The sequence below is a fragment of the Salarias fasciatus genome, chromosome 2 (assembly GCF_902148845.1).
Source record: "Salarias fasciatus chromosome 2, fSalaFa1.1, whole genome shotgun sequence".
NCBI lineage: Eukaryota > Metazoa > Chordata > Actinopteri > Blenniiformes > Blenniidae > Salarias > Salarias fasciatus.
Genome location: NC_043746.1, coordinates 21,935,082 through 21,951,088, shown reverse-complemented (window position 1 = coordinate 21,951,088; position 16,007 = coordinate 21,935,082). Strand labels below are relative to the sequence as shown.

Below are 16,007 nucleotides of genomic sequence, written 5' to 3'. Positions count from 1 at the left end.
GGCAAGCGCTGCAAGCAGCGTGGGTATCTGCGCCCGAAATCTTCTTTCCGCATGTGCAGGTCTTGGTCGGAGGTTTTGTCCCGTCCATGGTGAGGAAGCGGTAAAAAACTCCGACAAGTTAGCTCCGTAGCTAGCGAGTTTTGCAACAAGCTATAGCAGCCGCTGTTTGGGGACAGATCGTCTGCTAATCCCAGATTGCTAATGTGGAGAGCAGGTAGCGTTCGGCGACCGAGGTGTGAGCTCGCTCTGCGAACAGTAAAGCTAGCCTGTTTAGCCACAAAAAGCATCTGAGAGGTGCTTCTGGGAGCGAGAAGAGGTGAAAGACTGAGGAGATGACGTCGACGTGGGGCACTTATAGCAGGGGGAGGCCCCTCCCTGCGGAGCCGACGTCACGTCAGTCTGCCAGTCAGGACTGGCGTAGTGTAATATTGCTTCTGGGGAACAGCACTGGGGGCGTGTCCCATAGTGAGATACCGAAACGAATGTTGAAAGAGAACAAATGATCTGATGAAAAATGGCGGATCATCTGGAACAAAGGGGCTCGAACGCTGGACAACTGAGCAAACAACAGAGGAGAAGTTATGATACCAACTTTAAACTGATGGTGATCAACGCAGCAGAGTCATCAAACAACTGCCAAGCCGCCAGGAGATCTGGTGTAGCAGAGTGCTTTGTTCGAAAAAACGCCTACAGATGCTAACGCTATGAGAAAAGCTTTCCGTGATCCCAAGAGCGACGCTTCAGAGAGACTGATAGAAGGGTGAGTGAATACCATCCATCCATCCATCCATTTTCTACCGCTTATCCGGGGATGTGAGTGAATACGTTACTGAAAAACGGGAAGATGGAATGCCGACCACCAGAGCCATGATTCAGCTGAAGTCACTGGAAAGTTATTTACATCATTTATGCAGTTTTTACCCCTTAAGGCTTCTTGTTTGTTGCTTATTGTTTCTTATTTTGAGAAAGAGAATGCATTTTTTCATTTTATATCTCGTGAAATGTTATCTCTGTTGTGAGTTTTTGAGTTTATAATAATTGTATAATAAAAAGTTGTTTTAGGAGTGACCTTACTGTCTTCAGCATTTTTTTTTTTCACAAAATGATCTTTGAAAAATAAGGGTCGTGTTATAATCGGAGTCATCTTATATTCGGGCCAATACGGTATTATCCCGCATGTAATGAACTTTTGCTCTTTTAAAAAAGTTACCAAAATAAAAAAGGAAACACACTCTTGACTCATAAAGAAGCGTTCTGATGTGTGTTTTTATTTCTGGTTCACAGTTTACAACCACAATATACTGGATGGTGCCAAACCTTTTTTTTTGTTATTATTGTTATTAAGCTGCAAATATAGTTTCAAAGGTGTAAGTAGTAGTTTGTGCTACTTGTGCTTTTAAGAGTTTTTTTTTTTCTTTTTCCTCGTTCTCATATTGAAGAACAAATAATTTTGTCACAAGTCGAAGTGGAGCCCACCTGAAAATTTGATTGATTTTCAGTTTCAAATGTATTTTTTTGGAAACAAGTGATCAAATGGTGTGAAAACGGGAATTGTGGAATCTCTGGTAAATGCGGTGTTGGTAATTCTATTTCTGAAACACACATATTGCCACTGCTGTATGTCAGAAGTACGTGAACATAAACTCTACCTATACTTGTTTGTGGAGTTGCAGAGTTTGACAACATACCCAGCTGGTATTTTAACATGGATTCACTGTTGAATCAACGTCAGCCGTCAGTGTTAGATAATCATTTCACTTTTTTAGATAATCATTTCACTTTTTTATAGTTTTTGTCAAACTAATCAATGTTTGAATTTCAACGTCACTGTAAAGTCCTGCTTTTTACTGTAATCTATGCTTTGCAAAGTTGGGTCTGGGAGCTGGGTCTACACGAGCAAGCTATGAAATTCACTTTGATATATTTTAGTGTGGATGTCTGCCTGGCCCAGCCTGGCTGAATAACGCTGTGGGGGGCGTGAACAAGCCGAACCTGTCCTGCGCCCCGAGAGTCACACCGCGCTCCTGCTGAGCCTCAAAAAAACACATGCGCTTTTTGCGGTGAAACGTGGTCCAGTCGTCATTATTTGTCACATTGAACTAGAATTTTCAGAAAAATCACGAGGAGAAGGCTGGTATAATAAAACAGTGAAAAAGATGAAATGCAAGATGCAGGGGTGACTGCTCAGTCAAAGGCCAGGGTGGACAGATGGGTTTTCAAACATAATTTAAAAATGAGAGGCTATTTGCAGACTGCACAGAGAGCGGAAAAACGTTCCACTGTCTGGGAGCCACGACTACAAAGGATTCATTTCCTCTGGTTGTCATGACGGACTGAGGAATGTTCAGGATCAACTGGTCAGCTGACCTCAGGGCTCTGGTGGGTGATGCACCTCGACAAGGTCAGAAAGTTGTGAGCATTTTCAAACTTATCTGCCTCCTCCACAAGATTGAGATGCAAAAATTTGATTCTGTTTGTTCACTGCCACCAGGGATCAATGAAACAGCATCTCTTTCAAACAATACCAAATACTTTTTCTGTTCTTTTCTGACTCCGTTCCATGTCTTTGTTCAAAGTTCGAGAATTTTGCAACCATAAAACTTTACAGCCTGCTGTCGATGTTGTTTCATGTGGTAATATGGTTTGTCCTAGAAAATTTTTCCATTGTGTGCTTATGATCACTCGCTTCTGTGTGACGACAAACCAATCAGGTTGTTGTGAAGTCTGACCCTCCCCCTTCATGAGATTACTAAAGAAGAGGAGACTCTCATTGAAACACAGTCACTGGAGGATTTCTCAGAAAATGTTTTTCATATTTGGTTTTCTCTCGATGATCGCAGTGGGCTGTAAGTATTTCTATAAAATTCTGATTCATCGTAGAAGCAATTAATGATGAAGGAACATTTCTGTTTTTCTACTGAATGAATTTGCTTGTTTCTTTCAGGCGTCATAAATGATCAGAACTTTGAGATCAAGTCTGTTGATGTGGAACAAAATGTGACTTTTACGTGTCCTTTTGAGTTTGGGTACAGAAAGAATGCGTATTGGATCAGAATCATTTCTGGTCACCAGCCTGAATTCTTGGGAGGAACAACTGGCTTTGAATCAGATGGAGTTATTCAGGTTCCTCGTTTTACAACCAAACATGAACCTGGAACTTTCATTCTGAACATTAATCACACTGAGATGACTGACACTGGACTTTACTACTGCATCCATACCAACTGGGGTAACATGACATTCTTGAGAGGTTTTTTTCTCAAAGTTCAAGGTAAAGTGAATCTCTGCTTCTTTGTCTTTTGAAAAATTGTACGCAATGTATTTGTATTTAGAATGTCCTTTTTTGCCTATCAACTCACTTTGTCTTTGACTTACTTTTCAGTTATTGAATTATTAATTTACTTATTTACAGTGTTCTTATTTAGTTGCCTTTGAGATATTTTCTTGCTTGCTTTCTAACTTATGTGCATAATTGCTTCCCTCTGTATTTTCCAAAACTCCCTCTCTTCATGTTCACCTTGTTATGTCAGATATAGAATTGATGTTTCGGAGTTACACTGAATGAAGAGATTACCAAATCGAGTAAATATTTTGTGATATAAAAGAGCAGAACTGACTGCAGAGGTTCTATTCACTTCCCTTTAAGCAGATCTTATTTATCAGTCAACATCTCAAACAGCTTTATGTTGTCTTCATCACACTGATTTACTGAGATTGTTTATCAATATGAAAAAAAGGAATGGTTGTTAATGCCTACCTTTATCTAATTTGAAATGCATGATTAGGAACTCAAACATTAAAACTGAAGGCTATTAACACCTTTAAAATGTGTCAGAAGTTGGCTCAAAAGAGAGGGTTTATTGACAACCGACAATTTGTAGGAGGAAGTGACACGAACAGCCTTTGTGCAATGTCCTTGTTTCCTTTTTCACTCACCTATTTTTCACTCTGTGTTTTGTCGTGATGTTGTTTAAAATGTAAATGGTCTTGTAGATTTAGGGTGTTTTCACACCTACCCACTTTAGCTCGACCAAACAGAGTTTTTGGACTGAGCATGGCGCGATAAACTCACCCGCTCCGAGAGTGGCTGAAAGGGGTGGTCTCGAAGCGGCTTGGGTCGACCTGGGATGCGGCGTGGCGTGGCAGATGTGTGAAAACGCACCGACTTTAGCTTGACCCAAAGTCTAGATATTTCGCCTTTATGACCTACACAGACATCCGTAATCAGCTCAATCCCAGGAAAAATGCTCACACGTCAAAATGTCAGAAAGAAGAAATTGTCTGCCGCTCACTCCCTGGCAGACTCGCGTGATAACAACGCTTTTTTTCCACTGGTTGTTGCGCGATTGTAGCTGTAGCCCGCCCCTTTCCTTTTTTGATTGACAGGTAAGTAACAGGCTTGCACACGTGTTTGATTCTTTGTGGTTCCATAGCAACGACGCACAAGACAACTTTACCGGTATTTTTTTTCAGCATGAAAAATAATGTGTGGCATGAGTGCGTGGCAAAAGACCAAAATGCGTGACTGTCACTGTGGTGTTTACCATTAGAAAGGTACACCAACTTCTGCCTGGTTGTCATGGATACACCACACTTCCTTTGTTTAGAGTGGCTGCTCTGCGTTCATGAAACGCTTATTTGTGAAAAGGAACCGTATTAGTTGAAAATTGAAACATTGTATCTTTTTTACTGGCGCTGCTGCTTTTGGCTCGACCCAAATATATCTGAAAACAGCCTTACTTTGTGTCCTCCAGGACCCCAATCTTCCATCTCTGACGTCATTCAACCTCCTCCGTCTGCTGCGGTCCATCCAGGAGAGTCGGTGTCTCTGCAGTGTTCGGTCCTCTCTGACTCTGAGAAGAAAACATGTTCAGAAGATTACAGAGTTCACTGGTTCAGAGCAGGATCACATCAATCTCACCCCAGTTTCATTTATACTCATGGAGACAATGCAGAGTGTGGAAACTCTTCACAGAAATGTTTCTATAGCTTCTCCAAGAAGGTCAGTGTCTCTGATGCTGGTACTTATTACTGTGCTGTGGCTGCATGTGGAGAGGTCATGATTGGAAATGGAACAAAACTGGAAATTAAAGGTAAGATCAGAATATTTTATGGTAAAATAAATTTAAACTGAAAATAATCATGATCACTGAATGTTTTATTTTCTCAGATTGGAATCACGCAGAAATAGCGCTCAGTGTTGCTTTGGCTGCAAGTGTGACTGTTTCAGTCTGTCTCATTTGGATCATTAAGAAGAAGAAATTCAACAGTGGTAATGCAGGTGCCTCATGAATCAGGATTATGTACATCTTAACACCATGTGCCATTGCAAATTATTTAAAAAAAAATTGTGATTTTTTTTTCTTCTGTTGAAATCAGATGGTGAACCACACAGCAGTGATCAGCAGGTAAAATCTAAAAATGAGATAAAAGTTGTAAACATGCATCTCAGTTTCCTCTGTACTTAAATCCACAGTTTTTCTTTACCGACATTTTCTTATGTTTCTTCAGAGAGATGAAGCTTCATTGATCTATTCTGCACCAACCTTCAGCAGGAGAACAGTCACCAAAGCAGGAACAGGAAACACACCCTCAGATCAGAAAGAGATGATCTACACTGATGTGCGAGTTCACAACTGATTCTAAATTCACTGATGCAATCTGTTAATTCAGAATGATCCCTTTTTATTTCTTTCATTTTTTTGCTGATGACATCTGATTAGAAATGTCTACTTTCTGGGGGTGCAAGTAACTAATTACCTCCACTCACATTTCTGCACTCAAGTAGTATTTTGACTTTCTTGAGCTACTTTTTTAAGGGCTTATACCTAAATACATTATTTATCATGTCATTACTTTTACTGTTGCCAAAATAAGCAAAGCTGAAGAAGGAGGCACACTTGTCTCAGACGGAAACACTGACGTTTGTTTTTACCACAGAATAGAAATTTGTTCTCTAAATTTGCTGAACTGCTTTTCCTGGACACTTGATTACAAATTTAGTTTAAAGTGGGAACTGAAAAGTACTTCTTTATACTTGCGCTTCAAGGATTTTTATTTTCTCGTCTTCGCCTTTGCATCGTGGTTACACCATGTAATCTACTTCATTCAGTCTTGATGGAGTACAGCTGAAATGTAAATTGACATTTTGTTTCAAATGCTTTTATTTTTTATTTTTTTTAACCAAGAGTTCAAATGGTCTGAATGGGAGAATTGTGGAACCATTGCTAAATGCTGTACTTTCATTAATAATGCACACATTTACATTAATGCCACTGCTATGCTACATTTACATTCATATTTGTTCAGTCTCTGTTCCTGCATATGTGAAGTTCTGAGATAAAACATCATCCTGGATGGTCTCAAACACCAGTTCCAGTTCAGTTTGCTGGGTTAAGAAGGTCATGCAGGAACCCTCACCACAGTAAGAATCACTTTCTCTCAGACCACATAAAGCTGCTGGTGAGGAACAGCAGAAGCTCACCCTATGTCCTGATCTTGTGATCATTATACACAAACACACATGCCCAGAAATCAGCCTCTTCCTGATGACCACACTGTCTAGCTAATGACAGTGAAGCACAGAAACACACATCCTAATGAAGACAAGCTACTTGGAAGCAGTCAGGGCCTGAGGGAAGTGATATATTTTAAACAAATTCATAACTTGACACTTAATCGGATCTCTTTCTGCTTGATTCCATGGCTGCTGTTTGAATTTTACCTGTGATCCTAAAGTAAAGCAACTGAATTTCACCTGCTGAATTCTGTTCATCCTGTTCACTGCAACCATCTGAATCCAGGCTCAAGAATGTCATCTTTCAAGAGAAATATTTCTAACTTTCCATTTTAATTTCTTCACCATTTTTCCATTTCATTTTTTTTCTTTTTTAAATGAGAACTGTACTTTGACTGTATTTCAATCAGAAAAATTGAAATGAGGCTTCCAATGCAATTAAAAACATCACGAGTGTCCTGAGGACTGACGAGTACGTCGACTTTATTCTTTTGAAAACAAATTTTAAGAGTACTTCATTAAAAATGTGTTTAAATGCTTGTCTACAGTAGTCTTTGCACCACCACCAGTAATTAGTGACTGAGCCCCTTTTAGCAAGATCTCTATTATTTTTCGTCCGTTTGTTTCTATATTTAACCACATCGTATGTCATGTCTGAAATAAAGTAAGAAGAATTTCACTTTAAATTGAATAGCAAATACAATTCAGTGTGTTATCATCGAGCCTTTGGTATTTTTTCATTTTAATCTAAATTGAAATTGAATATATTCTTTAGTGTTTGTGGCAGGGTGCTCAATTTTTTTTTTTTTTTTTTTTTATGATAGATACTTCTCTTTTGTCCACCAATCAAATGTAATCAATTAAAACGGCTTTTTTTTGGAAATTCACATGCACCTCTTTTTTTTACTGATGTTTTTTAATGTTCAATTTGTTTTTGATGCTTTCTACTTTGAAATAACCTTTTTTTCATTTGACACTATATCCGGACTCAATATGTAAACTTGAGCACTTGTAGAAATTCAGGGCTTTTTTTCTTCGCTTAACTTTTTCTCTCACATGGATGCAGTCAGTGTTGCTCTCCAAAGTGTCAGCTGCACATAGAGAGAGCGAGGGACTGACACAGTCAAAGATGACATGAAGGTTCTTCAGGACAGATTCACCTAATTTTGGGAAAACACCACTGGAACAGCCAGAGACTCATTCAATCCCTGTCGATTGAAAGACACAGATATTCCTCCACACAGCCTTCAGACACCAGAAGAACTGCACTGACAAGAGTACTTCCAGGTTCAGGACAGAGCATTGATATCCCTGGATTGTAGGTTTAGTCCTTCTGCATTCAAACTAAAGATAGTAAATACAATGATTGGAGCTTTTGTGATGTCACCCATAGCGTTTCGAAATCCCATTCTGAAGATTTCAGCAAGTTCAGCAGGACATCTCCATATTGAACATGTTACCTGTACTCTGTACCCCTGTGGCCATATGGGGGCGCTTGGGATCCGTTTGTTTTTGTGCATGTCCTGTCTCACCTGTTTCTGTCTGCTCCTCATGTTCTTCCGCCTGGTCACCAGCCTCGTTATCAACCTAATATGTTTCAGGTTGTGGACAGAGGAGGTGCTGTGATAAGGCGATTGATGCAAAACTTTAACTCGTAAAATAAAATCAGCAGATGATTTATGCAAAAATCAGAGTCTGGTGAAGCCAGCACGGTTGTAGAAATGATAGAGACCAGACAATGGTCTGAAACCAGGCGCTTTATATGTTTATTTGCACTCTGAAAATCGACATTTTTGAATGGGTTCCAATGAGACCGGGGCCCTATTTGGAACCAACATCATCGCCCCCTTCTGGAATTTCCCTGGAATTACAGCTTTTTTGAAATTCTGCATTATCTTCATGTTTACGAGCAGAGGTTGGCGCTTGATTCAAACACATGCACATTGGCAGACAAGATGGCAGTGTGCTCAGACATAGCGGATCACAGCTCTCCCTTTCAGCACGTCTTCTTGCTCTTTTATTTGCACTGAATGGGACAGCACGTAGCTTCATTGTCCTTTAAGCTTAATGACAATAAAGATCGATCAGTTTCTTTCCCTTAAAGAAAATTAGGACACGAACTCAGAATGAATCAAGCAGAGTCAAAAGTACTTGCAAGGAGAGGAAAATCCGTTCGCCCAAGAGCTCACTTCATTTCACTCCGTCTGAGCAAAGTTTTCTCTCAGCTTTTATTCACAAACTCAGGGTGGGACTTAAAAGTGTTTGATGGGATAACATTGATTTCAACATCCTGCTTGAATAGAAACTATGCAACAGATGCATCAGTTGCAACAGGAAAAGGGTAACACACACTCAGTCAGCATAGATAAGATGCTCCCAGTCAGCATTTTGGAGAATGCAAGCAGGTCGCTCATCCTGCTGAGTGAAATTTCAGTTTCCTGTGCAGGTTCACTACACCCTTTAACAACGAAAACATTTAGCAATGATAATCAAACATAATATTTCCAACAGCAAGATGTTGAGGAATTTGTCACTGGAAAAGGCAACTGAATAGAAAATAGAATAGAATAGAATAGAAAGCCTTTATTGTCGTTATACACGTACAATGAAATTTAAAGCTTCACCGTAAAGTGCACACGCATAAATAATAAATAGTAAGCATCAAAAAATGTAAATAAAAAGCTACTACTTAGTTACCACTACAAATGTAAACTCGAGTTGAGTATTGTGACAGCTCTTGGAAAGAAGCTGTCTCTGAATATGTTTGTTTTAGCTGATATGGTCCTGTAGTGTCTGCCAGAGGCCAACAGGTCAAAGAGGTGGAAGCCAGGGTGTGTATAGTCCTTAATGATGCTTTTTGCTCTGCCTAGGCATCGGGAGTTGTAGATGGTGGACAAGAAAGGTAGAGGGCAGCCAATGATTTTTTTGTGCTGTGTTGGTCACCCTCTGCAGTCTCTTTCTGTCCACTTCTGTACAACTTGATTGCCACACTGACACAGCATAGGTCAGCAGGGTCTCAATGGCTGACCGGTAAAAGGTCACCAGGAGGTTCGTGTCTAGTCGCTCCTTCCTGAGTACTCTCAGAAAGTGTAGTCTCTGCTGTGCCTTTTTAACTAGTGTGGTGGTGTTGGCTGTCCAGAAGAGGTCAGCAAAAATGTGGACCCCAAGAAATTTGAAGGACTCCACACACTCCACCCTTTTACCGTTGATGTACTGGGGGGCAGGGGTAGCTTTGTTCCGTCGGAAATCCAGGATGAGTTCCTTAGTTTTGGAGATATTCAGCATCAAATTGTTGAAGACGCACCACTCACTGAGTCTAAGGACCTCATCTCTGTAGGCTGCCTCATAGGGGCGAGCCGGTGCCTAGCATGCGGGTGGATGAGAGGTGGGGACCCAGCTTCACATGCTGGGGTCGGTTGACCAGAAAGTCTTTAATCCAGGAGCAAGTCAGGGGTGGGAGCCCCAGGTTGGCCAACTTTTGGATTAGGCTGCCTGGTATTATTGTGTTAAAGGCTGAGCTGTAGTCAATGAAAAGCATCCTGACATAGCTCCCCTTTTTCTCAAGGTGGCTCAGTGTTGCGTGGAGTGGGATGGTTATTGCATCTTCAGTGGATCTGTTTGGCTGATATGCAAACTGATATGAGTCAAGGGTGGGGGGGAGACAGGCTTTAATGTTTCTCAGCACCAGTTTTTCAAAACACTTTGTGATATCTGGGGTAAGTGCAACAGGGACAAGGTCATTGAGGGTGGTTGTGGGTGACTTTTTGGGGACTGGGAGTATCCAAAGCCGCTCTTGGTAATGATCTGGCTGAGGGGGTTTAGGCCTATGCAGAACAGCAGGGGGGACAGGGCATCACCTTCGTATATGCCGCATTTGATGCTCACCTGTTCCACTGGCTTTGAGTTGGCCTCTAGACTTGTCTTCCACAGCCCCATTGAGTTCTGAATGAAGCTCCTTAGAGTCCTGTTGATGTTGTACAGTTTCAAGCACTCCAGTATCCACGTGTGTAGCATTGAGTCATAAGCTTTCTTGTAATCGATCCAGGCAGTGCACAGGTTGGTGCTGCGGGCCTTGCAGTCTTGGACGATTGCCCTGTCAACCAGTAGCTGGTGTTTGGCCCCCCTGGTGTTATTGCCAATCCCTTTTTGTGCTTTACTCATGTACTGATCCATGTGCCTACTTATCTTGGCCGCTATGATGCCTGACAGGAGTTTCCATGTGGTGCTGAGGCAGGTTATAGGCCGGTAGTTTGACGGTATTGTTCCCTTCTGGGTGTCCTTCATGATGAGGACTGTCCGACCTTGGGTTAGCCACTCTGGGTGGGTCCCTGATATTAGCAGCTGGTTCATTTGTGCTGCAAGGCGTTCATGGAGTGCAGTTAGCTTCTTTAGCCAGTTGGTGTGAATCTTGTCGGGCCCTGGAGCTGTCCAGCTCTTCATTTTGGCCACTCTTGCCTGTACATCTGCTGTTGTAATTACTACCGGGTCTTGTTCTGGGAGGTTGCTGTGCTCTGCCTGCAAGAATGCCAGCCATTGGGCATTGGTGTTGTGTGACACCGCTTTCTCCCAGATACTCTTCCAGTATTGCTCAGTCTCAGCCCTGCGTGGGTCTATAATATATATATATATATATATATATATATATATATATATATATATATATATATATATATATATAAACTGCTGTTAAATAAAAACTGTTTCTCTGCTTGTAAGATTTTCAGCTGTTGTGATGGCTCTTATGGGCCCAGGATGGCCAGCACGTCTGAGAACAAGAAATGAATAGGGCTCCACTTGGTTCAGTCCAACAAGGCTGATGATATGCAGCTGGCCTGCACTCACATGGGTGCGTCTCCATGCCTGTGCCCCAGCCAATCACCTCAAAGAAAGAACTGATGAGAAGTCAAAACAAACAAATGGATGTGAAAAGTAAATAAGGATCCAATCTTCAGTTAACACAAAACCATCTGTAAAAGAAATGCAATGTATGAACCTAAATGAACAACTAAATAAATGTGTGAAGACAAACTAAATGAAGACGTACAAAATATAATGTGGGTGGTAGAATACACCTAATTAGTGAGGACAGGCTTCCAGCTTCCTCACATTTCCTCCCCCTTTGGAAGGCGTGAGCTCCTGGTTGCGGGACAGGAAGTCCACGACGGTGTTCTGCTTCCCAGGCACATAGCAGATGCTGAACTTGTAAGGTTGAAGTGACAGAAACCACCTTGTTATGCGACTGTTGGTGTCTTTCATGGATTCCAGCCACTGCAACGTCCGATGGTCAGTTTCATGGATGAACTCCCTCCCCAGAAGATAACACTTCAAGGAGTCGATCACCCGCTTGATGGCTAAGCACTCAAACTCCACCGTAGAGTACCGAGTCTCTCGTGGGAACAGCTTCATACTCACAAAGGCAACTTGCTTCCTGTTCTCCCCTTCACCTTGCAGGAGGACACCACCGATTCCCCTGTGAGAGGCGTTGGTCTGAACAGTGAATGGCAGACGGAAGTCTGGACTCTGAAGAACCGGCTCATGACACAGGGCTTCCTTGAGATCCTGGAATGCCCTCTCCTGGTCCTCCCCCCAGATCCACTTCCCCTTGCTGGTACTGGTGAGATCAGAAAGAGGTGCAGCACGGGCTAAGAAGTCCTTGATGAACTGTCTGTACCAACCCACCAGGCCCAGAAAGGAACGGACCTGCTTCCTTGTGGTTGGCCTCCCAGCCGCTCTCACAGCCTCCACCTTGTCCTTCACAGGCTGGATCACTCCATTGCCCAGGATGTGGCCCAAGTACTTTAGTTCCATCCTGGCCAGGGAACACTTTCTTGGGTTCACCGTCAGGCCCGCTTGTTTGATCCGGTCAAGAACAGTTTTCAGATGGCCCAGATGTTCCTGCCACGAGTTACTGTAGATGATAACATCATCAAGGTATGCCGCAGAAAAAGACTCCATACCTGACAGAACCTTGTCCATCAGTCTCTGAAATGTAGCTGGAGCACCATGGAGTCCAAAAGGCATCCTGGTGAACTGCCACAGCCCATGAGGTGTCCGGAAGGCGGTGAGAGGCTTGGCAGCTTCAGTAAGAGGCACTTGCCAGTACCCCTTGCATAAGTCCAGGGTACTGATGAACTTGGACTGGCCCACCCACTCTATCAGGTCATCAAGCCTGGGCAAAGGAAAGGCATCAAATTTTGACTGTGACCTTCCTGAAGTCAATACCAAACCATCTGTAAAAGAAATGCAATGTATGAACCTAAATGAACACCTAAATAAATGTGTGAAGACAAACTAAATGAAGATGTCCAAAATATAATGTGGGTGACAGAATACACCTGATTAGTGAGGACAGGCTTCCAGCTTCCTCACACTGCTTCAAAAAAAGAAAATTAAACGGTAAATGTCGGTAAATGAACACTGGCTATTTAATATTTTATTTAATATTTTCAGCTGACTGTGGTCAAGGACAGGGTACTGGTCAGGTCACCTCTCCATCACCCTGCTAAGACAAACAAATGACCACAGACTGTCATTCACACCTTTGGGTTTTTTCAGGTCACCAATTAACACCATATGTATTTGGACTGTGTCCAATGAGTAGGCTGAAGGCCCTCCTTTCATTCTCAGGCTTTGGGCCTGGTGTTGGGTTGGAGTGATGGTGAGAGAAGACACTTATGCCTGTCTGGACTGATGAGAACTCACAAGCAAGGGTAGGCAAGATGGACCTTTCATGCCTTTTCTTCACAGATTTCAGGATAACAGCACCAGTTTCCAAAAAGGAGTAAGCTAAGAATAATCAAAAAAGCAGACAGAGAGTTAGAAACCAGGGAGTCAGAGACCATGGGGAGAAGACAGAGGGAGTGACTGCATGGGAAGACAAAACAGATCATCTGGCACAGGTGGACAACGGAGACAGACATATGAACATACACGGGTCAGGAGCTGACAGGGGATAGGTTATTAGAATAATAGAAAAGCCATATGAGACAGGCACGGTCAGCGGGAGAGGAAAAACATGAGGATCATGGAGGAAATGGAGGATCACAGGAGACTCTGACAGTGCCTGCTCGCCCAGCATGTCCACTTGTTGGTTAATTGGTTGCAAATACACTTAATGTGATCTTTTCATGTCCACTGAAATAGCTGCACTTTAGGCCCAAAGGCCACAAGATACTCACATAAACTTGTTCTTTGTTGTTTTGCATTCAAAAGATTTGATGCTGTGTTTAGCCAGCTCATCAGTAGGTTCGAGTAACAAACAGGAAGAAAGAAGTTCTTCATTCCTTTATGTCAATGTCAAGTTTATTTGCATAGCATATTTTAAAAAGTCTTTCACAGTAAGCAAAACAATAAGAAACAAATAAAATAAAATAGTAAAAAAGAATAAATCCAAGATGCAGGGGTGACTACTCAGCCAAAGGCCAGGGTGTACAAATAGTTTTTAAGTAGAGCTGGGCAACAATTAAATTTCTTAATCGCGATTAATCGTACCCCAATCCTGGAGTTAATCGCAATTAATCACGATTAAAATGGCTCATTCGAAGTCTGCCGAGGCCATTCAAAATGTGTGTTCGATAATAATTTTACAATTCATCAAATATGATTTATAATAGCTTAAAATACCAAGTCTTTACCAAGATTGCCCCCCCAACACACACACACACACACACACACACACACACACACACACACACACACACACACACACACCAATTGCACTGCAACAACAGGTGCAAAATGTGAACGAGTCAGTGTTGAAATCTGTGAGTGAAAAGGATTTGTGCACCCGTAAATGCACCTGAAATTACGATTTTGTTAATATATATTTTTGTGTTGTATTTGTGTGAAGAAAAAAAATCGGCACATACAACAAATTATGTTACAAGTACACAACTCAGAGTGTGGGACACCAAATGTGCTGATACACATACAAATTCATTGTTACAGGTGCTCAAACATTTTGCACCTGAAATACCTCCATAGATTTATTTTGCGACATTTAGCTGGCACAGATGACTTTCAGTACCCCACTTAATACTATATCACTTTGAATATTAAGTGCAAATCAACCCCAGGCTGCTCTTGTTGCTGAATTTCGTATCATTTCAGATTATAAACCATAGGTAAAACATGCCAGGCTGCTCTTTGAGGTTTTATGCATTGATTCCTGTGTGGCCAGTAGGGGAAGTTGCTGACTTTGCCAAATATTAATTGAAATAATTTTTTGCAATTTTGCAAATCTGTAAATCTGTTGTCTGCTTCCATGGCCTGTGGTTTACAGTCTAAGTACAACAAAAAGATCTGACATCTAGTTTTACAGTGTATTCGTAATGACAGAGTAGAACATGAAATGAGTTATAGTAGGTATGTGATTGATCAATATTGGCAGTAATAGAGGGCCCCAAATTCAAATTTTGCTTCGGGCTCCATGGAGGCTTGGGCCGGCCCTATACACACACACACACACACACACACACACACACACACACACACACACACACACACACACACACACCACTAAGAGCAGAGCAGTTGAAAAACTGTAAGTTTCTTATGAGCGCACACTTCCTCAAACTTCTATCTCAGCCACTCAGACAGCGAATACAGCCTAAATTCAGTCACGCTGAATTGTGCCTCATATTTACCTTTATTAAACCAGATTGTACGGAAATGCAGAGCTGCCACAGTGAAGAAAAAAAATTCCGAGCTGTATCTCCTTATAACGAGATAGTTTTCTCGTAATAACGAGATAGTTTTCTCGTTATTACGAGATAGTTTTCAAGTTATTACGACATAGTTGGTCACTTCTGCTCTCCAGCCTGCAGAGGAACCGCACTGCTGCTTTGAGAGGATGGAGAGCCACACCGACGCTCTTTATACGTTCTTAAGAAGCTGAAAGATTCCGGAGGAATGTGTTTCTAAGCCAAGAAATGACAAGGTAAGTAATACTTCATACAGTCAAGTCAACACAGTAACTTGTTGCTGACGAAATGAAAAGGCAGGCTGTTGTGCACTTAAGCTAGTGTGAAGCTAACTGCAGAGCCTCAGCTTCAAGAGGTAGATAGGATTTAATCACGCAATTTGCTCCTTTATCAAATCCCAACTTCAGCTCCAGACATTGACCTACATTTAACCGTGTTTTAATATGACGCAGCTGAAGCGTACAGGGCGATGCTAACAGCTAATGTTTAAACATGAATGGATGCTATGTCACGTCTTGAACATTTAGCCATTGACTAACACCTTAAACATCGGTAGATCACTGCAAAGTGGCTGAATGTCGCTACTCTGATTAGGTGAAAACGTGGAACCCATTCATTCATTCATTCATTCATTCATTCATCCATTCTCTATTGCGGGGTGCTAGAGCCGTCTAATTAGTGACAACGAGATCGTTGCCCTGCTATAATTCACAGATTTGAACTTCCGGCAACAATCAATCTTATAATCAACACACAAACTACGTCTCTTTATCATCAGTGTGATGTAA

At 41.8% G+C, this 16,007-nt stretch overlaps 1 protein-coding gene across 1 annotated transcript; it reads left to right on the top strand.

The window, feature by feature from the left end:
- Positions 1-2,791: 2,791 nt before the first annotated feature.
- On the top strand, positions 2,792-7,234 carry LOC115407045 (uncharacterized). The gene is made up of 6 exons (XM_030117382.1): positions 2,792-2,846; positions 2,945-3,271; positions 4,755-5,093; positions 5,171-5,281; positions 5,380-5,408; positions 5,512-7,234. Exons 1-6 carry the CDS (start codon positions 2,804-2,806, stop codon positions 5,638-5,640), a joined length of 978 nt encoding a protein of 325 aa, XP_029973242.1. The 5' UTR covers positions 2,792-2,803; the 3' UTR covers positions 5,641-7,234.
- The last annotated feature ends 8,773 nt before the right edge of the window (positions 7,235-16,007 follow it).

Bases quoted from the DNA above. Each gene is read 5' to 3' on its own strand.
- LOC115407045 (XM_030117382.1), top strand. From the start codon at position 2,804: ATGTTTTTCATATTTGGTTTTCTCTCGATGATCGCAGTGGGCT. The intron at 2,847-2,944 runs GTAAGTATTTCT...TGTTTCTTTCAG, and splicing joins CTCGATGATCGCAGTGGGCT to GCGTCATAAATGATCAGAAC. The intron at 5,282-5,379 runs GTGCCTCATGAA...TGTTGAAATCAG, and splicing joins ATTCAACAGTGGTAATGCAG to ATGGTGAACCACACAGCAGT.